General features: G+C 33.4%; 1 protein-coding gene across 6 annotated transcripts in view; it reads right to left on the minus strand.

The window, feature by feature from the left end:
- Positions 1–2,552: 2,552 nt before the first annotated feature.
- Positions 2,553–24,870, minus strand: part of POT1 (protection of telomeres 1) — an 80,169-nt gene continuing 57,851 nt past the window's right edge. For all 6 annotated transcript variants that reach the window (XM_044246502.1, XM_044246505.1, XM_044246500.1 and 3 more), the window contains exons 13-20: positions 20,888–20,944; positions 18,519–18,675; positions 16,029–16,234; positions 12,708–12,843; positions 9,321–9,409; positions 7,418–7,509; positions 5,612–5,717; positions 2,553–3,704 (exon numbers count right to left, since the gene is read on the minus strand). In XM_044246502.1, the coding sequence (XP_044102437.1) occupies positions 3,592–3,704; positions 5,612–5,717; positions 7,418–7,509; positions 9,321–9,409; positions 12,708–12,843; positions 16,029–16,234; positions 18,519–18,675; positions 20,888–20,944 (956 nt within the window). In that variant the 3' untranslated portion in view covers positions 2,553–3,591. The remainder of the gene's footprint in view (positions 3,705–5,611; positions 5,718–7,417; positions 7,510–9,320; positions 9,410–12,707; positions 12,844–16,028; positions 16,235–18,518; positions 18,676–20,887; positions 20,945–24,870) is intronic.

Raw genomic sequence — 24,870 nt, forward strand, 5'->3', positions numbered from 1 at the left:
GTTGGGGTGACTCATCATGGCCCTCAGAGCCTTTTTTTGTAATGAAAAGCATTACAGGAGGCATTCTTTCTTACATTACCATAAATTCCTCTGCCCCCCCACCCCCGCCCCGCAATGAGTCCTTTGAAGCATGAAAGAGTATTTCAAGACAACTGTGTCATGGCAGAATCCTGATCTGTACTAGAAGTTGGACAGGCCTTCAAGATTCTCATCACCTTAAGAACCTCCACTAGATACAGTGAAACCAGGTCCCAGGGGGGGTTCAGATTTATTTAAAGGGAAAATAACACCAGACAAAACACAGACTAAAGTAATAATAGTATTATTATTATTATGAATTCTTATGAATAACTATATTATTATTATGAATAACTATAAGGCAATAACGTAAACAAAATAGGTAACACGAATACATTCTTATAAAATACAAAATTCTAAAACTGTTACAGTAAGAAAGAGAATACTTAAACAGAAAAAAAACCATGACAAAAATAAAGTGAAATAATCAGAGAATTCCCTAAAAAGTCACTTATGCTGAGTAATTACACACAAGTTTCTCCTTCTATATATATGGACATAAAGAATAAAGGCTACTTTATAAAGTGACAAAAGCAAGTTGCAGAAATACATTTATAGCACGATGCTATTTTTAAAAAGTATATATACACATATTTACCCATTCTTAGGGAAAAGAACCTGGAAAATTACACACCAAACTGTTAAAAAGTGGTTTCCTCTGGGGTACTAGTAAAGAGTAAGAATTAGTTCAGCTTCATATACTTGATATTGTTTCAATTCTTACAAATACATACTACTTTTATTTTAAAAAATTCTGGATAAAAACAAAACTTGGTCAAATATATGGTCAAAATTCAAAACACTGAAAATAATCAGAAGAAACTAGCTATTTCCCCAGATACCAAGGAAGTTTCCAGAAAGTGTATTAGAGAAATGGCTGGATTAAGAGTGACAAGTTGTTACAAACTCATGCTTTGATTTGGGAAACAGAAGAGCACAGCCAGTTAAAGATTCTGGCCCACCCCTGTGACCTGTAGGTCGCTACAGCACAGGATCTACACAAGCCCAAACCCTAACCCTAGCCCTACTGCGTGGGGACTGCTTTCTCAGGTAGAGAGGTGTATTCGGCTTCTTCTATTCCATTCACACCAGCCTCTATTCATTCATAAACCACTCCCAATGTGCAACATGATCAGGGGTTAAAAAAAAAGGGGTGGTGGTGGGGGGGGATGATGCATTGCATCCCGGCTGGTGTAGTTCCCTCAAATAAAGCGGTGTAGTGGAGGGTAAAGACAGAAAGAGCGCATGCACAGTGCATTTTTCATTGTGTAGCAGACTGCCTCAGATTTTCTAAGCTACGCCTTCTCTTCCTTATACAGAAGAGTTCAGGGGCTAACAAGACAATCCAGTAATGGATGCTGAAGAGACTGGAAATTGAGCAAAAGGCTGTACACAAACTACACTATTAAATTTATGTAATTTTGTATCTGACAGGAAGGCTACCAGTATTCACATGGACAGTAAAGGGGACATGGCTCAAGTGAGGGAGCAACGAATGCCCGTCTACTTGTTGCTCCTGAAACAGAATTCTCCTAGCTTTCTGGGCTCCTGATTAAGATACATACATCATCACTGGATAAAAACTAGGTATTGACAGAACTCTTCTTGTTCAAAGCTGAAAGTTAAAAAACAAAACAAATGAGGACAATGTGAGGGTTTATTAAAAAAAAGGAGAGAGAGAAATGACCTATCACTGTAAAGATTCATGTGAGCAGTTTTATCAATTGGAGACCACTCTGTGACCCGCTGTAACTTCGGACCCCTCCTCTTCTAGACTGAGTGTTTCCTGAAGAAAAAATGGCCCTCTAGTCTTTGTTTCCCCCATGTACCATTGATATTGAAACCTGTGTCTTCATTTACAAGGTTCCTAAACTTTTCCCTGAAGATGTTTTGAACTAAAAGTTTATATCCCCAAAACAGCAGCATCAGCCTCTTTTTCTACCATCTCCGAGAAGCTTGTAACTCAGTGATGGGAGATGGGTACTTAGGTCTGGGGATGGGCTAATGTACGCAGGAACTAGAATCTGGGGTTGTTATGAGCAGAGGAAATCAGATATTTGCCTTTTTTACAAATAAAATATTAAAAGCCTTTTGACAGTGTAAGAAAACATAACACAGACTCCTCTCATAAATCTGTTTCCAATGTTACTTCAAATACTTAAGGGAGGACTCATGTGCAGAAAACCCCATGCTAGCTTTTGCCCTAGAATCCTAGAGTGGTTAGCAGTGCAGCCCCTGAACACGATCACCTGAATGTAAGAACTGATTTACCATTTAGTAACTCTGTGAACTTGGTGAAGTCAGCTCATCAATCAAGCCTCAGTTTTATCAGGAAATGGGGTGCTGTGAAACTCAAATATATGTTAAATGCTTTGCACAGAACCTATTGTATAGACAGTTTTAAATATCTGCTATATTGGCATTCCTGCTCTGATTCCTTACCTTCAATTACACTTCAATAAAGAAAACACGTGAAACATGTGCATTAATTTATTCTTCATTTATACTGGATTAGGCAGATCTGTAGGTCTTAATCTTTACCAAATAATACACATAAGTCTATACATATATATAAATATACAGAAGTATTTGTATAAACCTGAATAGTCATGATTTTAAACTTCACATTGTCAGATAAAAAGCAGACTACTGTACTGAGTTAATATCTCATCCCATGTTCAATCTGAAATACAGATATAAATTACACAATGCTATTAAAAAAGGGTAATGTAAGTAAGTCAGTGACATTGTAATAAATCTGACTGCTTTATTAGATCAAGGTGGAATGCAGTAAGTTCTAATATCACGTAGAGAAACAAGCAATCAAAAGCACATAATGCAGGACTTAAAAAATGGATTTATCCTAAATTGGTCAACAGCACCGAAAGACAGCAATTCTGCCACATACACTTAAACCACTCCTGTGAGTGCCTTCTAACTCACTCAGAAGAGCACTTCTAGACAAGACTACTTGTTTAAGCAGATCCCTTTGTACAAAACCAAACTGCTAGCTACTACATACCTCCCACTCAGTAAAAGCTGAATGAGTTAACATAAGGACATTTTCTAACTCCACACCTATGCTAAAATCACTAACACTACTGATATAAAAATCAGGGCAAGAAAAGGTCAAACATGGATGATGGCGGGCAGACCAATCAGTGGCTGACAGATGGAAAAACCAACAGGGAAAGTGATTTCTTGTGTAGGGTATCAGAATAGTTTCTCTGAAAGGGCTGCAAGGCGTAAATGAAGATAGTCCTTCTTTATTCCCCTTTCTCCTTTACGCCCCTTGCAGCCACCATACTGGAAATTTGAGCAAAAGGAACATTTTAAACTTATTCACAAGAAGGCATTAAGATAACACAATACTATTTGTGAAAAGAATTTACATTGTGGTTAAAATGGAAGATAAACTATAGTTAAACCTTTTACGTGTTTTGTAACAATCTCACAGAAAATAATGTTTTCTAAAATTACAGTATTTTACACACGCTAAGCTGAATGACAATATTAGATTACATCATCTGCAACTGTGGTGTCAAAAATCTGATAGCAAATTTGCTGCTCCATTCCACTTGTGACATTATATGACTTGATGAAACATTCCAACCATGGATATGCATCTACAAATGAGAAAAAAAGGTTACTTAATCATTAAAACTAACCAAATATCTCTGAAATATATACCTAACCATAATGCTTAACTAGAAAAATCAACATTTAACTTAGCTTGAAAAATAAATACACTTACCAAATTTAATATTATCTACTCTTCCAGATATACACTGGGTTCTTGTTACTGTTCTGTAACAATCCTAATTTTATTTTTTCCCAATAGAAAACAACAATTAAATGTGGAGTTTTCCAAATGTTTGATAGCAAAGGTAGCAGCCACCTCATTCCCAACTTTTCTTCCTGCTGCTAACCACCCCAGGTTTTTTTCCTTTTTTCTCTTCCTTGTTTTTCCTTGGTTGACTGTAAAGAAACTGAACCTGAGGTTCACATCAGCTCAGGCTTTTATACACCTGTTTAGCTGAAACTCCCATCAGGTAGCAGGCACTGTGTCCAGACAATGTTGGCAGCTGTAGATGCTGTTTCCAAGCTTTGGTCATGACTATAATAAATCTGTTTAAAACTTCTAGAAAAGTTTCTTAATGCTTCTTCAAGTTCAAGCTTGAAAGACACTTAATATAGTCAATATTGGCAAGAGTCAAGCAAGACAGGCCTCTTCTCCACTGCTGGTGGTACTACAAATACGTAAAATATTCTTGAAAAGCAATCTGGCAGCATGAATCAAAAGACTACAAAACCTGTGGGGTTTTTTTGTTTTTGTTTTTTAAATACTTTATATATTAATTAGAGAGATAGTGAGAGAGGGAACAGAGGCACGGAGAGCTGGAGAGGGAAAAGCAGGCTCCCTAATGAACAGGACCCTGATGTGGGGCTCAATCCCAGGACCCCAGGATCATGACCTGAGCTGAAGGCAGATATGTAACAACTGAGCCACCGAGGCACCCCACACCTGTGCTTTTTAATCAGAGTTTTATTTCCAGAAATCTATCCAAATGAATTAAAACCAAAATTAAAGTGTTATCAAATAGAAGTATGTAAGTTAAACCTTGTTACAACTGTTTTTTCAGAATTGTTATAAGATGTAAAGACTGACCAAGAGAAAATAAAGTCTGATTAGAAATCATTTTAAAAAGTTAAACTGACAGCATCTAAACCTGCGGCTGGCAGAATTTGTTACTGATGAAAAATTGTTAGAAGAGTCAAACCGTCTTACTATGATTGAGATCTTCAAATTTCAATGTAAACAGAAATAATGGCTACAAAAGGAAGCCAGTGTCAGTAACTGTAATTTACATGATTTGACCTGAAGATCTGGTTGATGGACAAATGTTATCCAGAGAACTAAAGTTGATAAAAGAATAATTAGTAAAATAAAATGCATAAAATCTGAAACTGGTTAATACTGAACAGAAAATTCATGAATGAATTAAACTGGTTAAATGAAGTCTGTTACAGAAAATGATTCTTGAGGAAGTTTCATCTCTGTTGGTATAACTTCAAAAAATATATGTTTCCATAAACACAGTATCAAATGTGCTTGTGATCAAAACGGCCTCCCTCCTTTTTTATTATTTCAAAAAATTAAAAAATTTTTCATTTCAGGAACTATGATTTTTTTTTTTAAGATTTTATTTATTTATTTGACAGACAGAGATCACAAGTAGGCAGAAAGGCAGGCAGAGAGAGAGGAGGAAGCAGGCTCCCGGCTGAGCAGAGATCCTGATGTGGGGCTCGATCCCAGGACCCTGAGATCATAACCTGAGCTGAAGGCAGAGGACAAACTATGATTCTTAACTCTTTTCTCCATGCCACTGTTTTCATCAAAAAGCAGATCAAACAATAATTTACTTAGAATCAGACTTCAAAGTTTTCATCCTCTAAGTCTACAGATTAGACACATGTTAAATACTGTTTCAAGAAAAAGAATGATGAGATTGTTAAAAATATTACTGCCTACCAATTTTTGTTCCTGAAGGACAAAACATATCCATGATCATATCCATACTCTGCTGAAGGTCATCATTGATTAGGACTTCTGATGCTGGGATCTGGAAGAATTTGTCCTTAAAAAAAAAAAAATTACGGAAGGAAAAAAGGAAATTAATGTTTTTTTTTTTTAAGATTTTTTATTTTTTTAATTTATTTGACAGAGAGCAAGAGCGTGCAACTACTGGGGGTGGGGGAGAGGGAAGGGGAGAAGCAGACTCCCCACTGAGCAGGGAACCCAAGTGGCTCGATCCCAGAACCCTGGGATCATGACTTGAATCAAAGGCAGATGTTCAACTGACTAAGCCACTGAGGCGCCTTGGAAGTTAATCTTTTTTTAAAGTCATAATTAACATGAAAGTATTTCAATATATTTTAATGAAAATGATCTAGACTATTTTACTCTGTAAAGATTGTAGAAGTCACAGAATTCTAGTCTGATCTCTTAATATCTAATTTACTACTTTAAAAACAGCATTAAGATACACATATAAAAAATCCAATTACTTTGAATTAATGATAATAATAATAATGGTATTTAGAAAAACGTGAGGTCTCTCATTCTCTTTGTATATAGGAAAAAATGGAGTCTTAAGTTTAAAAGAGTGTAATATATGTTGTATATTTATTTAACTTTTCTTTTTTCTAACATATTATACTATACTTTCTTAAAAGAAAGAAGGGATTTTGTTTGCTTTGTTCACTGCTATAACCCCATCATATACAACAGTACCTAGGCACAGAGCAGGTGCTCATTAAATATTTATTCAATAAATGGACAAATGAATTGTTAAGCAGGAGGAAAAAAATCTCTCAACTTTACCCCAGATTGTTTCAGAATGTGTGCAGTAAAAAAATTCGACCTTACCACTAACAGAAATCTAGTCTCGGCCCTTGGCTTCTGGAAATAATTTCTAAGCCCTTAAAATATGCCTGTTAGGAATGTCCTTGTATGTCACACTAGAGATATAGGGTGGGGAGGTTGGGGCATATGATATTAGCTTGATCTTCAGAGGGGCTGAAAACTAAGATCAGCCATATGGGCTGTCAACCATGACTACATGACAGAGCACCAATAAAAACTCTAGACACTAAGGCTCAGTGAGGCTTCCCTGGCTCTCAATACTAACACATGTGTTCTCCTTATAAATCATTATCAGGCTGGTAACACTGCCTGCTACTCCATGGAAGAGGACAACCGGACTCTGCCCTATGTACCTCTTCCCTTGGATGCTTTTAATTTGTATCCTTTAGGTGTAATAAATCATAACAGCAATAATAACTTATAGGAAGTTAATGGGAATCTTCCCAGGGGATTATCAAAACTTAAGGGTGGTCCTGAGAACCCCCAAACTTGGAACTGTTATTAGAAATGAGGGAGGTTTATGGATAGCTCCCTAGTTTCACATAATATAACCACTGACCTTCCAAAGTAATTTAGTTCCATCTAATATGGAAATGTGGAGACTTCAAAAACCTAGTGAAATGCTGCTAGACAGAAGGTGTGGTCAATACCTCTGTCTTTGACTCCTGGAATAAAACTTCTGAAAAGCCTCTTCTCAAATTCCTATTCTTCAATTTTTCATTATATGGATATTAAATTTACAAAGTTAAACCAAAACAGGATAAATACATAGACACTTCAAGATTTATGTGCTTGCATTTTATTTTTTTAAAGTTGCGTTAAATCCTCTCAGTAATAAAGTGGGAATGAATAAATACATCAAAATTTAAAAATATTTTACTTAGAAATATCTATACTACCTCTGTTACTTACAGAATCCATGAGATAAGCTTCCAATACTCCTGTTCCATCATCAAGAGTAAATGTCATTACAAACACATGTTGAAGGGGTACAATACCCAGTACTAGTAAGGGAAAGAAGATGAAACCATATGAATCTTCTAATCCTTATAATCAAAGTAAAGTGAAAATTGCTTTATGATGTTATGTTAGTTTTGTTTACTAAAATAAACATAAATAACTTATAGTTATGCCTTTTGTTCTCCAATAACAACATATTAAACTCATTTAACAGATTCATTTTAGACATTACACTGTATCTATATAGGGACAATGACCCATAAGCATTGATGAAATATTAATATAAAGTATCTTTGATAATTTGATAGAAAACATAATAACCGATTTACGAACTATAATTCATTGCATGACAGCCTCATGAAAGACAAAATTAAAATACCAGAATGTTCTAAAAAAATTGCATGCAATTCAGTATTTATGGTTTTGTAATATATCTCTCCCCTTTGTATTATAAACATAGGGATCACTTATTTTTTAAGATATCATCTGGTAGAATGGATAAAAATGTTAGAAGATGGGATTTCATGATTTGGTAAGATGAGGAAGAAGAAATTAAAGAGATACTAAATGATATGAAAATTCATAGGTTAAAATGGTACTTTGCATTTGGAAATGGAAGACATTTAATATGTTTATACAATGAAATACTGTCTTCCATTTGTGGAATCCATATGTAAAAGGATTAATTAAGGGGCAAGTAAGAAGAATGAATCAGGGTACAGAGAAATGAATTAGGGCATATAGACATGACTAAACTTATTAATACAGAGGAACCTATTTACAGGATTCCAAAGCTCTCCACAGGTTAAAACTGAACTAAAACCAAGAAGAATGAACATAAAATCTACCCTCAAGGACCACACAAAGACTTGCATTAAGAATGGGATGAGGAGACCATGCTGGAAAGCAGGGAGCCTGGAATTTCACTGGACCACAAACAAAATATGAGATAGCAGTATCTATAGCTAGATTACTAAAGAAAAAAACAAAACAAAACAAAACCAAGTATATAAATAAATATCAATACAATAAAATTTTCAGGCTAGTAGAAGCAAAGTGTCCAATTTTAGAAAAACTAAAGTTTTGTTTATATTCTGCATTGGCCAACATTTGTAGCGCTATTTGCAGCTTTTAATGCCAAACTTAAGAACATTGGTAAAGTGAAATGTTTACTAAGGAGGAGAAACAAAATAGTAGGGAATGTGAGAAAATACCAAGTGAAGTGAGGGTGCCTAGCTGGAGAAATAAAGAGTCAGTGAAGGTTTGACAGGTATCTTCAAATGCACAAAGCCTGCTGATCTTATAGAAGGCATGTACACTAAGTCCAGTGGACAGAATGTGGTCTGTGCTAAAATTATAAGTAGGTGGTTTTGCTTCACTAAGAACTACTTAAAAATTAAGAGGTATGCTGTCTTGCAATGTAATGAGTCCCCTGTCACTGACAGAGTTTTAAGCCAAGCTGGGTGAAGAAGTTTCTTGCTCCAGATAAAGATGTGTATTGGGTCAAGAGCTGTAAGAGCCCTCTCTAAATCTGTTTTTAATCCAAAAATACTGTAAACTGGAGGGATTTTTCAGAATCTGTATTTGTGATTAATAATTAATACTATAACAAATTACTGAACATTAAATATAGTAATGATTAAAAATATTGGCAGAAGCCTGGAAGCAAGTTTTCATATATTTTAAACTTCACTTTATAGTCTTATTATAATCACCGTGAAAGGTTTTGCTTAAGTACAGTTAAACTTTAGCTCAGTCTTTGCTCTGGTTTTACTTGATTGACAACTGAAATAGAATCAGTGAGGTCACCTTATATAAAGACAGTTACAGTTGTAGGACACAGAAATTTGCTAACCTTCCGCCACAGAAGAAGGAATCCATGGTGTTTTATCAACCAGGGAATTTAGATTTTGTATCGGTCTCAAAGTAGAACATTGCTTACATCTGAAATTAATGACAGAAAAAAAAATGGGCATTTTAAAATAATTATAACTCATTTAATTATAACTTATCTTCACTGTTCAAACATGCACAATTTAAAGTTAATTATTAAACAACAGTTGCACCTTTCATAGTGTAATGCACATACTACAAGCAGAATTGTAAAAAAATAAGCTTTTCACAATAGAAGCAATTAAAAAGATAGTATGCTTCAGAAAGATAGTAAGTTGAGAATAAGAGAGAGAGTCCAGATTCAGATTGTTAATTTGGCTGATTTTGTTGGCAAAATGAAAAAGTTGAAAGGGACAATCTCTCAGGACTCTCATTCGATGGCTCTGTGATAACAGCTAAGGTCTTAAGTAAATATAATCAATAGGAGAAAATTATTCTAAGGAAGTCAGTACTAGCAAGACTTTGGATAATATATTCAGTGAATGCATATTCAGAGGTTCACAGCTTATAATGCCTAATATTATACTTATCTTTTGTAATAGAAATTAATCTGAAAATATATAATATACTAAAAATGCACATTATTGTATAGGTATTTTGCTTTACTTATATACAAATAAGTACAAGTAATTACTTTTTACTACATATAATCATAAGATTAGGAGATATTGATAAGAAAATATACTTGAATACAAATATAAAAATCAATGTCCAAAAGGTTCATGCAGGCTCCTTTTCACTTCTAATCTGGAGAAGAATAGAGGGTCCCTATATTAAATATTCTTCTCCTCCACCCATCAAATATATAAATATTTCTTCTTTAACAGAGAAAGGCAATAGAATGAAAACATATTATTTCCTCAAAAATAGGCTGTGATATTAAATTTAGACATTGATAAAGCAAGCATGCAAGCTAAAAATTAAGTATATAAATTAAAATGTAAGGGTAACAAGTAAATATTAAGTACAGAATTCATTACTTTGAAAGCAGTAAAAGCAGAAAAAGGGGAAAATCAAGAACATTTTTATAAATGAATCCAATAGAAGACTACAGGGTAAATAAAAAATCTTAAAAAAAAAGAAAAAACCCAACAACAGAAGACTAGAGGGAAAAATAAGCTTAATAATAAAAAAAAAAAGGAGAAAAAAAAAAGGAGAAAGAGTAATAGTGTAAGTGGAGAACAACATAAAATGTAGAAATAAAACCCAAATATATCAGTAATTAACATATTTAAAATTCATCTCTTAAAAAACTAAAATCTAGTCTTATTTATTTATGAGACTTTCTAAAATGTAACAACAAAGAAACATGAAAGCAAACCAGCAAAAGAGCCTCAAAATATACAAAGCAAATACTGACAGAATAAAAGATCACAAATGTTCCACTACAGAGAACATTAAGCACACTCTCGAAGAAGTGATTAAATAGACAAAGTTACAAAGGAAAAAGAAGTTTGAATATGATTAACAAGCTTGACTAATGTGCGTAACTATACACTATTAAACATTAAACACAACTATTAAAGAATACATCTTCTTTTTTAAATATAGGGAATATATATAAAATGTAAACATATTCTGGGATAAAGCAATGCTAAATGAATCTCAAAGAATCATTATGAAATATAGCAATCTATTTGGTTAAAAAGTAATCTAACTAAAATGCAAAAAAAAGTACCTAATAGTACCTAATATAGTGTGTGAAAACTTTAAAATACACAGCTAAATAATTCATGGGCCTAAGAAAAACCATAATGAGAATTAGGAAAATTTAAGAAGAGACAAAAAAAAACCAAAACACCACTACATATCAAATCTTGGTTTCAAGGGGTGCCTGGGTGGCTCAGTGGGTTAAAGCCTCTGCCTCCAGCTCAGGTCATGATCCCAGGGTCCTGGAATCGAGCCCCACATCGGGCTGTTCACTGAGTGGGGAGACTGCTTCCTCCTTTCTCTCTGCCTGCCTCTCTGCCTACTTGTAATCTCTGTCTGTCAAATAAATAAATAAAATATTTAAAAAAAAAATCTTGGTTTCAAGCTATGGCCATTTTCTCGAGGGAAATATGGGCTTAAATGTACATATTTTAAAAATACTAAAAATTAATAATCGAGATAAGCATTCAATTAAAAACATTTTAAAAAGAAAAAACAAACTTAAAGGAAGTAAATGCTGTAAATAAAGATAAAAAAAAAAAAGCCAAGGAAACCCAAAAAAAGTAAATGCAAAAAATAAAGATATGAAAAATAATATAAAAATAGAGCATGTCAGAACAAATCTAGTTGCTTTGGCAAAAAAACGTTAAAAAAAAAGGTGCAAGTAGTATTTAGTGGATTCAGGAACAAAGTAGAGATTTAAAAATCATCAAAAGTACTATAAACAATTTTATGTCACTAAATTTAAATTTACATAAGAGATGAAGACTTTTCTAAAAAAAATTCATTAATAGATTCAAGAAATAAAAAACCATAGGAGGGACGCCTGGGTGGCTCAGTTGGTTGGACGACTGCCTTCGGCTCAGGGCGTGATCCCGGAGTCCCGGGATCGAGTCCCACATCAGGCTCCCAGCTCCATGGGGGAGTCTGCTTCGCTCTCTGACCTTCTCCTCGCTCATGCTCTCTCTCACTGTCTCTCTCTCTCTCAAATAAATAAATAAAATCTTAAAAAAAAAAAAAAAAAAGAAATGTGTCTTTAAAAAAAAAAAAAAAAAAAAACCCATAGGAGATGGAAAACTGTTAAAGAAACTGAAGCATTAGTTTAAAACTGTTTAAAAAGAATCAGGTCCAGAATTCTGAGTAAAGTAACTAAAGCCTAAGTAAGGAAATCCTATAAGGTTTCACAAGCATTTTGAGAAATATAATCATATTAATATTTTAAAAATTTACAAAACAAAAGAAACCATGAAGTTAAACAGGTTCAAGAGAGACTACAAATTTCTTGAAACACATGCCTTTTTCTAACTCCTAATATATTCTGATTATCTTCCACCTCCTCAGTGGTAACTAAACTGTAACTTCCTGGCACAGAAATTTTGGAATTCAATCACTTAACTTTTATGAGGATATAGTTATGAACCTTTCTCTGTATCATTATCTAAATCTTTGTAAAAGAAAACAAATGAGTGTTAGCCTTTGGGGTAGCTTTATACTTAGTGCATTGGAGGTCACTGATGCATATGCTATCAAAAGAATAAATATTTACCATAAAAATCTAGTACATATAAATTTTACATATATATATGTATATATAGATTCAAAGTATCCATTGAATATATATATATAGCAACTACTAGGATAAAATAATAAAAATTATTGCTATGCAGTCTTCTCAAAACTCCCAGATTTGAAAGCATACCCGTAGTGATGTATTTTTCCTTGTATAAGGAATGGTGCTGAAAGATCAAGGACTTCCAAGTCTTCCTGGCCAGATCTCACAGGAATTACACTATGAAACTTGTTTGCGAGTTTGTAGATTTCACCAAGTGTACCTCCTATTAACAAAGAATAAATAAATCCTTCTAGGCAAAACTGAGTGTCTATTAAGTAACATATAAGGTACAGTAAAAAAGACTAAGGGGACTGAAAGAAAAAGACAATGAAGGCATGAATTTAGATGATTAATACATTTATATATTTATTGTAAAATACAGTAATCTGTAAACTTAGTATCCTGCCCTGATTTAAGAAACCGCTACACAAAAATGCTGAGACTTGAGCAAATACAAGGCTTGTGAAATTTTAACCATTTTCCTAAATTTTTATACAAATTGCTTTTATGCCTGAACACTTTGGTTAAGTATTCAAAAGAAAATAAAACTGAGAGCCAAAGTATAACAGGGTTCTCATTAAATTTGCTATACACTAATAATGTCTAGGTTTAGTCTTGAGTTTGAAATACATCTTTCAAACTTTCAGATCAACATTATATTTAAATATAAATGGAAACAGTTCAGGTATAGCGTTTGTTGCTTTTTCCTGGAAATCCTGTTATTTCCAATTCTATGACAAAGTGGCCATTAAAGCCATCATGTTGGCAGGAAGGAAAGAAGACACCCAGTCGGGTGCTACTACCAGAAGGCAATCTTCTCTCTAATCACTCAGACCTACTGGTACCTCTTCTGGTGTATTTGTCATTTAGATGATAATTCTTCCTCTTTAAGGAAAGAGAATATGACTTATACAAATACTTTTTGTGTACTCCTAAAATTTGTAATGTTAAATTCAATCGTGAGGGGGAAGCACTTCCAGCACAGCAGAGTAATACGAACGTCCAAAAATACACTTCTCCATAAAAGGAAAAAGAACATTGGCCAAAATTGTCAAATTTTACTTTTTCGGAACTCTAGAAATTAACCAAAGTCTTGAAACAATCCAAGGAGTATTTATTCAGAAAAAGGAGATAAATATCGGTAAGGACAGCAACTTCCCCTCTTTCCACAACTTTGTGGAAACCACAGTTCTGCCACGTCATTCTGCAGTTAGATCCCAGCTCTGATTAGGGTTATAATACTCAGAAATATGAAAAAAAAGCTTGCATTTTGATAAAACACTTTTAAGTTTTAAAGTGCTTTCAGATATATTTTCATTTGACTTTCATTAAAAAGTTCTGTAAGGTCAAGTGTTATTACTCTGAATATACCTATTCACTCACTATATATTTACTGAGAACCAGTTGCATGCCTATCCTCCTACCCTATGTGCTGAAGATACAGATTAAAATAAACGTGCATCCTGCACTTAAGGGCAGTTACATTCTATTAAGCAAACAAGTCTATAAACAGACAGAGATAATGCAAATATAATACAAGAAGAAAAGTGATGAACTGAAAGTTCATATGCTATGCAGTAAGAACCACTCAAAACTGCCTGGTGAATCAGAAGACTGCTTGGTACTTGTAGATGCTCATTAAATATTTCAAATGAATTGCTGAGGAAAGGGAATTATTGAGTTACTTATGAACACGTGTTAGAGCAAAATTCTCAGAATAGCAATGGAATGGCAAAGAGGCACAGAGAAATATCCTGGGTTTAGGAACTGCCACCAGTTCGATATGGCTGGAAGGTGGACTGAGAACTGAGAAATCGTATGAGATGAGATTGAAGGTTTGTGGGATGAGTAGTAATTAAAGACAGGATCAGGAGCTAAAGGTACCTCTTCAAGCTTCTTTTGGACTCTCAAATTTAACTTGGCTTCAGCACAGAATTGTAGGAGGCCATATAACCTAGAAGAACTCTATGGTATATCTAATATCCTCTTAGTCCTACAAGTACAGTTCTTATAGAATCTGGTAGGTCCAGAGCTTTATTTTTAGGGTACACAAATAGTCTTATTCCATTTCTTGTGTTTGCAGGTGTCTGTGTCTTTTGTTTTTGTATCTACTTCCTGGTAGAGATTAAAATATTGCTAATGGAATAAGATACCATATTTCACTCATCAAGGTGGATAAATTTTTTTGAGTGCTAGTGTATGATGATGAGGATGGGGGAACAGATAATCTTATATGCTACTAAAGCATAGGAATAGTATGACAGCTTTATTGGAAAGTAACTGGGCAACATTTACTTAATTCCTTGTGTCCCTCTAATTACACTTCATCCAGAGGGAAGATAAACTTCACTGTAGAGTTACTGTGTCAAAGAAATAGAAACCAATTCAGTTCCACTTACTACCTACTGGGAAAAACCTACAATTTCCCTATGTTGCAGCTTTCTCATGTATAAAAAACAGCTTATAATGGTACCAACTGAATAGGATTATTGTGATGATTAAATATATATAAATTAAATAAATATATATAAGTATATAGAAATGAAAATCATTTCTGGTACACCATAAATGTGTTAAAATAAAAGATGTTCATGAAAATAATACCAATGGTAATGTTCATCTGTATTCATACATACATATAGACTAAAACAATTACATATTACTTTTATAAACAGAAAAATGTCAGTAATAAAATGATCATAATCTACTGTAATAAAGGTCAGTTCATTTATAAAATTGAACTAAAGATTTCTCTGCAACTTAAAGATGATGTTCTCCTTTTATTATGGAATGTTCTCATGGAATAAAAGTCTCAAGGAAAATAATGAAGTTTTAAATTTGGTAAAGGAAAAAATATTTGGTATATATATGAGATAAACATCAGATTAAAATTAGACAAAAGTAGAAAGGAAATGCAAAAATAAGTAAGAGTTTCATTCTTTTAAAACATATGTTTTACTTGCTTTTTTTTTTTTTAACAAGTTATTTTTACTTGTTTCAAGGGCCCCTTGACTTGTCTATCATTGATGACTTTAGTCATTCTACTTTAATGGAACAACAGTGACATCCAGAGGCAAAAACAGCAGCAACTGTATATAACAAGCAGCCTCTTGATACTCAGCTCCACAATGAGCTTGGATCTGATTAAGATTATATCCAACATCTAAGATGGACAAATACAAACATCTGAGTTCAATGTATAACTTCAAAATGTCATTCAGATTAATTTATATATGTGTGTATGTATATATTTAAATCTACCTATTATATATAATATATTCCATTTTATGGGATTTAAAATAACATTTTGACTTTATATGTCCTAAGTTGCCCCAACGTATATTTAACAATCATTAATCACATAAACAAAAGCTGTATTCTAGTAAAACAGTTACTTAAATACTTTACCTTCTATCAAAATCAGACAGTCATTTGAAAGTGGAAGAATACCGTTATTTTTTACAAAATGAACTGCTACTTTTCGTCCTCCTTGATCTGTAGTGGTCCACATTTTCGAATCATATAATGATGTATTTTGTAGTCTGATATCTGGGGTTTTATTTGCACCCTCTTGTAAAATTGTATCCAAATCACCCTCATGTGGAACTTCTTGCCTAAAATCATCACAACGAAATAATACAAAATAATTGGTATAAGCTTAGAAATTCAAATTTAACAAACTATCCAATTAAAAATAATTGTTCATATGCTGATGGGCCAGCTACTTATTTTAAAATACAGAGATAATTCACTTTGCAGATTAAATGACTCTTATTCAACCAAAAAGGTAACTGACTGAGTAGATCCATATCATAATTACATTAACTGCCAGCAATTTCCTTATCTGATTTTGTAATAACAAGGATCTTACAACTATTTCTAGCACCAATTCATTCTCCTCTTGTAAAGAACATTAAACTTCTCTGTGGGGGATAGAAAGACAGCTGCCCATTAAATATCCATTTACCACCTAAGTAATTCCCCTTTCATAAGTGATCTAATTTTAACTTAGAATAGTAATTTCAAAAAGTCCCATGGTAAAGTATGTATACAATAGAAATGGCATGATCTGGAATCAAAAGGTCTATATCCTCATCCTGACTCTGTCCCCAACCAGCTGTGTAACTGTAGGTACCATCTCTTAACCTTTGAGATGGTTTTATTTGTTTAAAAAAATGCTCAGAGAGGATGATTTTGTTTGGCAAAGCTATATGACTTTAGAGAATCTGACAAACTGTAATTTAGTCATACTTCAGCAAGTACCTAAAATCTGTATTTATATTTAATTCCAACTATCATTTTAAGCTCAAATGAACAGCAGATGGTCCCCATTTTATTTAAGGTTTGATTTGATGATCAAAAATCTCTACACACATGGGGCACCTGGGTGGCTCGGTAGGTTAAGTGGCTGCCTTTGGCTCGGGTCATGATCCCAGCATGCTGGGGATCAAGTTCCACATCCCTGCCAAGCAAGGAGCTTGCTTCTCCCTCTGTCTCTTCGTGCCTGTGCACACACTCTCTCTGACAAATAAATAAATAAAATAATTTTAAAATAAAATTTCTACAAATAGTACCATACTCAGATTTTGAAGGGAAAAATATACATATATTAGTATTAGTATACACACAGATGTGTACATATAAATAACATACACACACACAAATATGTGCTTTAAAATGGAAATGTACTTTATTTACACATTATAAATTTAGAGGGAAGACAGTCAAATTGTATAAAAAAGAAAAAGAGCTTAAAAATAATTTCAGATTATGTCTTAAGCTAATAAGTAAATACTCATTCTATTGTCTCATAAATTTATTTATATATAATAAATGATGTTTGGAATAAAGTCTGATGCACTGGGAATTCTCAATGATTAATAAAAATTTAAATTATATTTGCTGTATTTAAGATAGAAATATTGCCAACAAGTCTTTCTAACTTACTTAGAGATTTCATCTAGGAGTGCTTGGGTGGCTCAGATGATTAAGCATCTGCCTTAGGCTCAGGACATGAGCACCCTGTCCTGGGATCAAACCTCAGGTCAGGCTCCCAGCTCAGCAGGGAGTCTACTTCTCCCTCTCCCTCTAACCTCTGTGCACTCTCTCTCTCAAATGAATAAATAAAATCTTAAAAAAAAAATTCTTTTAAAAAGAATTAAAGAAATTAAAAAGAATTTTTTAAAAAACCAGAGTTCTTTAAAAAATTTTAGTTATTAAAGGTTTACTTATCTTAAAAGATATTATTTATTTGACAGAGATCACAAGTAGGCAGAGAGGCAGGCAGAGAGAGATGGGGGTGGAAACAGGCTCTCTGCTAAGCAGAGAGCCTGACGTGGGGCTCAATCCCAGGACGCTGGAATCATGACCTGAGCCGGAAGCAGAGGCTTTAAAGGTTTATTTTTAAAAAGTTTTGTGAAAAAAGAGTCTCACCAAATATATATATTTCTCTTAAGATTTGAGAAAGAGTGCACACCCTCAAAGAAGGAGAGTGAGAGGGAGAAGCAGACTCCCCACTGGGCGGAGAGCCGGACATGAGACTGGATTCCAAGACCCTGAGATTATGACCTGAGCCGAAGGCAGATGCTTAATTGACTGAGCCACCCAGATGCCCCTCCCCAAATATTTTGATAGTTTATTATTTGTTCGCATGTATCAGAGCTACTAAATTGAATTTCAGATTTCAAAAAAGCACCTAATTTTATTTACCAATAAAAGAAATATCAGAACGATTTACTAAGATTTTAGTATTTTCTCTTAAAAATGTTACCACTCTTTCAAAATACAATACACAAAGTCATAATCTACTCATTGCCAGGACTTAAACTGATATATTTGAAACCATGTATTCATGAACATTATGAAATAAAAACTTGTTTTATTATGGAAAATACTTACAGTGCATGACATTTAGGACAATGAAGTTTAACAGACTGACAGAGTATTCTGGGCTTATATGACCTTAATTTTGCTCGAATACGATACTGTTGAGGAGCTTTTTGTTTCAAAATAGCACATATTGGGGTTTTCTCCAAATACTGATGATCTGTAAGTACTGAAAAGAATTTTTAGATTAAATTAGGATAATCTACAATAATAAGAATATTCATCGTATGAACTCCCCCAAACCAGATACAGAATTGAAATATCTTGTCAGCTTTGTTATTTTGCCACATTTATCATCATCTGTCTTTAGCTCTCTCCATATATATCTCCTTACAGATTCATATATATGAATCATTTGAGAACAGTTTGCAGATATCATGCTCCTTTTCCCCTAAATATTTCAGTGTGCATTTCACAAAAAATTTCATTGACCTATTACAGTGTAATTTTCAATCTCAGAATCTGTAATATTATCAGAATATGTAATATTATCACTGAATCAACAGACATTATTCAAATTTCTCCAAATGTGCCTATAATGTTCTTATTTTTTTTTTTCAGGTCCAGAATCCAATCCTGAACCACGCATTGCATCTGTTTTTCCTGTCTCTTTGGACTCTCTTGATGTAGAACGGTCTCTCAGCTTTCCATCTTTCATGACATTGATAATATCTGGAGTAGAGGCCATTTATTTGGGTGTGTCTGCTTCTGCTCACGATAAGATACAGATCATGCATTTTTGGCAGGATACTATATAATAAGTGCTACAAGTGTCCTTCTCTGTATCATATTAAGAGGCATATATATATGTTATATATGATATGTGTAATAATTTATAATTTTATGTATAAATTTATATAATCTATATAAATTTTTATTATATATGTAATTTATCATTTTAGTTACATATATGTAACTAAGTGTGTGTGTGTGTGTGTGTGTGTGTGTGTGTGTGTATTTTTTTTTTTTTTTTTTAAAGAGCCATATATCTTATGAGTGTTTTCACTCCTGGGAATGTTAACTTCGCTCAGTTGGTTAGGGTGGTATTCAGCAGGTCTCTCCACTATAAATTTATTATTTTCCCCTTTATAATAAGAAAGTACTTGGGGAAATACAAATATCCCACTCCTCAGTAACATTTAGGATCCTGAAAGTTTAGGGCCCACTGATGATTTACAGCTAAATCAATTACTACTATCATGGTTGCAAAATGACTTTCTTCCCTAACTTCATCGTTCCTTTTACATTTATTAGTCGACATTCTTACTTTAACTAAGAGCTTTCCATTTCATCTCATTTATTTATTCACTCATTTGTTCTTTTGTTTATTACCCACATGGACTAACGGATTCCTACTTTATTCAGTTTTATTTCATTAGTGTTTTTCATTTTGATGCTCAAATTATATCAAATTTGGTATGCTCCATCATTCACTGAGCATGGCACAAGATGTTCCAGACTCATCTTGTAGTTCTCCTGCCCCAGTCCTGGAGTCTGGTATTTCTTTAAGCTGCCCTGATTCCTTTTAAGGAGTAATATTATTTATAAGCCAAGATTTGTGTACTAGGTGCATTCACTGCTAGTGGGCTGTGCCATTATTTTGAAGCCCTTTAACTGCACAGACGTACGGTATATATACACACATGTGTTCATACCTATACTTGCACACATGCATCTATGTATGTATGAATATGTATTTGAATGAATACATATATACAAGGACCTATCTACATCTACTTCTGTATCTATCTATAAAACCATGAGTACATATAGACACTTCCTATTCCAGTAATACCACCACAAACAAGCTTCTTTCTTGGAGCTTCCCTCATTTCATAGTTATATGTTCTTTCTCCAATAATGAGAAACTTGTATTTTTATAAGTATATTACAGAATTTCACTTAATAGACTTCTGCTTAAAAATATTTTTTCTTCAACTTTTTAACCTTAGCTGAAATAACAGAAAGAGGGCATCTGACAGATTTACTCTCACTGCTAACATTAAAGTTTTGGGGTATATTGTAAGGAGCTTCTTTATGAGCACAGAGCTAAATACACAGGGTGAGCAGATAAAAATTATGTCATATAAGATAATTTACATTCTCAAAATAAACCCCATTGCACTGTTAAATAGATTATATTTTATAAATCTTACAGCTATGTAACTTAAATATATAGCTGATTTAAAAACATTTATTTTTCTGAGTTCCATTTTATGCCACTTACTATGAGGGAGGGAAATAAAATATAAATAGTGCTACATTTTTGCCCTCATGGATATCTGCTGTCAAAATTAGATAGAAACAAATTTAGTTGGTAACGACAGACTTTATTATGCACAGTATTACACCCACATTTCAGAAATGATACACGGTCTTACTTGTAGCTGATAGTTGCTGACATCTTTCTACCTCATATAGCGATACTGATCCAGAGCCTACATGAAGAAGGGAAAAAGTTATACAGTTTTAAAATCCATTAAAAAATCCCACGTGGCACTGAAAACTATAAAACATTGACAGGAACTGAAGAAAATCTAAACAAGAGTAAAATTTGCTAAGTTCATTGCCTAGAAGGCTCAAAACTGTTAAGACATCAATTTTCCCCAAATTGAACTATAGATTCAATATATTCCTAATCAAAATTGAGGAGGTTTTGCTGCAGAAAAAGACAAGAGGTTCTATCACTTAAGTGAAAATGTAAAGAACCTAGAATATAAAATACAATCCTGAAAAAGGAACAAAACTGGAAGACTTATACTACCAGACTTCAAGACTTACTATAAAGCTGTAATAATCAAGGAAATACATGATACTGGTGTAAAGACTGACAAACCTAGCAACAAAATTACAAAGAAAGCCTACAAAGAAATCTGCATTTCATTTTTGATAAAGGCAGCAAGACAATCCAAAAGGAGAGCAAAACTCTGGTACTGCAACAACTGGAAATTAGTATGAGGGAAAAAAAATGCTTACTTCACACCATACTATTAAGTATTTCCAGCTGGACAGCCCAGAAATAAATCCATGTTTATATTCACTTGATTTCTGACAGACACACAAGTAATCTTATAGAAAGGAACTAATGGTGCTACAATGACTGGAAATTCGTATTTAAGAAAATGTCTACCTCATACCATACTACTAGGAATTAAAAAGGAACAAACTATTAATACATGCAATATGGATGAATTTTAAAAACATACAGTACGTAAAAGAGTACATAATATATTATTCCATTTATTGGAAGTTCTGGAAGAGGCACAATTATCTATGGTGGAAAAAAAAAATCAATTCATGGGGCTGGAGTGGGGATAAGGATTGACTGGGAAGAAGCACGAGGGAACTTTCTTCAACAAGGGTAATGTTTAGATTTTTAAAGGGATTTAACTTACATGGGCTTATATATAGCCAAAGCTCATGGAATGGTACACTTAACATATCCATTTCACTGTATATAATTTTACACCAGGGGCACCTGGGTGGCTCAGTGGGTTAAGATGCTGCCTTCAGCTCGGGTCATGATCTCAGGGTCCTGGGATCAAGCCCCACATCAGGATCCTTGCTCAGTGGGGAGCCTGCTTCTCTCTCTGCCTCTGCCTGCCTCTCTGCCTGCTTGTGATCTCCATCTCTCTGTCAAATAAATAAATTAATTAAATCTTTAAAAAAATTTTTTTACACCAAAAATTAAAAAAAATCCTCAACAAATATTGAATTTTAGTTAATGATATTTATTCTGAAGTGCTTAGGAGGTACATTTACATCTGCAACTTACTTTGAAATATGTCAAAATATAAGATGGACTAATGGATTAAAAGACAGAGAAGTATATGACAGAGCAAAGACAACCCAGGTAGTAGGTATTTGAGTGCTCACTGTACAACTGTTTCAACTTTTCTGTATGTTTGAAAATTTTTATTATTTTGGGAAAAATACATTGCAAATGAAACAAAGGGAGAAGTAGGTAAGATATTAATTAAACTTATTAAACTGAATAGGATGACTTGACGAACACCATAACATAGGATTTTACTTTAACAAGAAAGCAGAAGTAGTGAACAGAGCAGTAGGTTTTAATAGTACTTTCATTTTAAAATGAAGAATTTGAGACTAAAAAGGTATCCATATTTTGCAATTACTTTAGCTTACATTCTATTACAGATAATAGTATAGTAAGTTCTAACTTATTTTATGTGGCATCATATATAAACATACGATTCATTGTCCTTCTTCTTCAACATTACTAAGAAATGTTATAAGAATCCATGACAAGAGAACTTGAATGGACAACTCAAGCTGGCAAAGTATAATTTCAATGAATCTGATTCCTTAGTATCAGCCATTCTGCATGAGTGAAAACAATGGCAAAAACCTTAAAAGCAGTCAAATGATAAGACTAGAAGTGTAATAATAAGTGTAAAATATATACATGGTCTCCCACAAACTGAGGGGAAAAAAAAGGTTAAAAAATCCAACAGAAAATCAGGTAAAGGATAAGAACAGACAATTCAAAGAAGAGGAGGTAAAAAGGGCTGATAAATATGTAATATTTTCAGGTTTCCAAGTACTCAGGAAACTAAGATATCACCTTATACCTGCCAAACTGTCAAAACGTAACGTATACTGCTAACCTCCAATACCACTGAGAGTATGAGGAAAGGACATTTTCCTAGAGTGTTATTTGCATATGAATCTTACGACATTCTGTCATATAATCTGACAGCATCTATTAAAATAAAAGATGTGCTTACCCTTTGATTTGCCAACCTGTCTTTTAGGAGTTTATTTTAGAGAAAGAAAAGCAGGAACATACAATTGTTCAAGGATGGTTTTCAAAGCATTATTTGTTAAGAGCTAAAAACTGGAAACAACCTGAATGTCTGTCAAACGGAAAATAGCTGGATTTACAATGTTAGAATCACATTATCATATTTAATAGTATACAATACTGTATACTATTAAAAAAATAAGTTCGAGTAACATGGATTAGACCATAAAAGGTCTATTATCCACTGATAAATAAAACAACAGTAGAGTATGGTCCCATTTTTAAAATTTAAGTAGGCTTTATGCCCAGCGTGGAGCCCAATGCAGGGCTTGAACTCACAACCCTGAAATCAAGGCCTGAGCTGAAATCAAGAGTTGTTACGCTTAACCAACTGAGCCACGCAGGTGCTCCAAGTTGACAGATATTTTAAACAGAGGGGGAAAGTCGTGTCCGTCTATGTATAGGTATATATATTTGTATAAACATGAAAGTGTTGAAGAAACCACACTAAACTATTAACATAACCTCAGAAGGGGGCACAAGGACATGGGGAAACTTTGTAACTTGATATAATGACATAAGTATTAACTTTATAATTTAAAACAATTTAAAAATCTTTGTAAAAGGAGAAAAGACATTTCAAAAAGCATAATTACAAATTATGCTGTCCCCAAATGACTGTCAATTGAAGTAGATTGGCCTGTTAATGGTAGTTTAAGTAATCACAGATGGGCTAAAATGCCATCACCAAGATGCTAGGAAATGTGGAGAGACTAAATAAGGCAGAGAGAATAAAGAAATAAACTTAAAATACGTACAAAAAAATAAATAAGCTGCACTTGAATCTGACTTTGCCATCAGTTAATAGTTTAGTAACCCTGGGCAAATGACATGACCCCCATCACTCAAAGCCTCAGTTTCCTGTAAAAGGGACAAAAAAATTTCAAACTCAATGGAGTGCTGTTAAGATTAGGCACTTAGTAAGTGGCTAGCCCAAGTAATACATGTTAATTTTAATGCTTATCATTACTGGTATAGAAGAGAAAATACTCATGAAATAGTTAATATCATAATGGAAGGAGTTACATTGAAATAAAAAATATGGGATAAAAACATGACATAGATTCTAGGCCCCAGAAAGTACCAGCATATATGAAAGCAAAATTGTGAAGGAGAAAATCTGTAAAATTTCAATTTGGATTTGAATAGTCACCTATTCAGGTAGGCAATAATATAAATATAGAACCAAGTGTTTGTTTAAGATCCTGTAACTAGGAACTTGATGAATTCGATAAAGACTGGAGACCATGTGTATTTCTAAAATATGTATGATCAAAAAGTAATCTAGCTCTTTGAAATGAAGCAGCAAAAACAACCACTGTTCATTTTAGAAACTGGCAAGTGGTTGCCTAGGAAATACAGAATTTTAATGAATAGATACACATGTACATATATATACACATAACATATCATATATACATAAATAACTACGTATATCACAAATTAAGTAATCACTACCATTCCAATTTGAAAATGCCATTACACAATTAAGGCAGAAATAATGTTACCTTTACATAGGACACAGATATAGATTTA

This window comes from Neovison vison, chromosome 4, assembly GCF_020171115.1.
Source record: "Neovison vison isolate M4711 chromosome 4, ASM_NN_V1, whole genome shotgun sequence".
NCBI lineage: Eukaryota > Metazoa > Chordata > Mammalia > Carnivora > Mustelidae > Neogale > Neogale vison.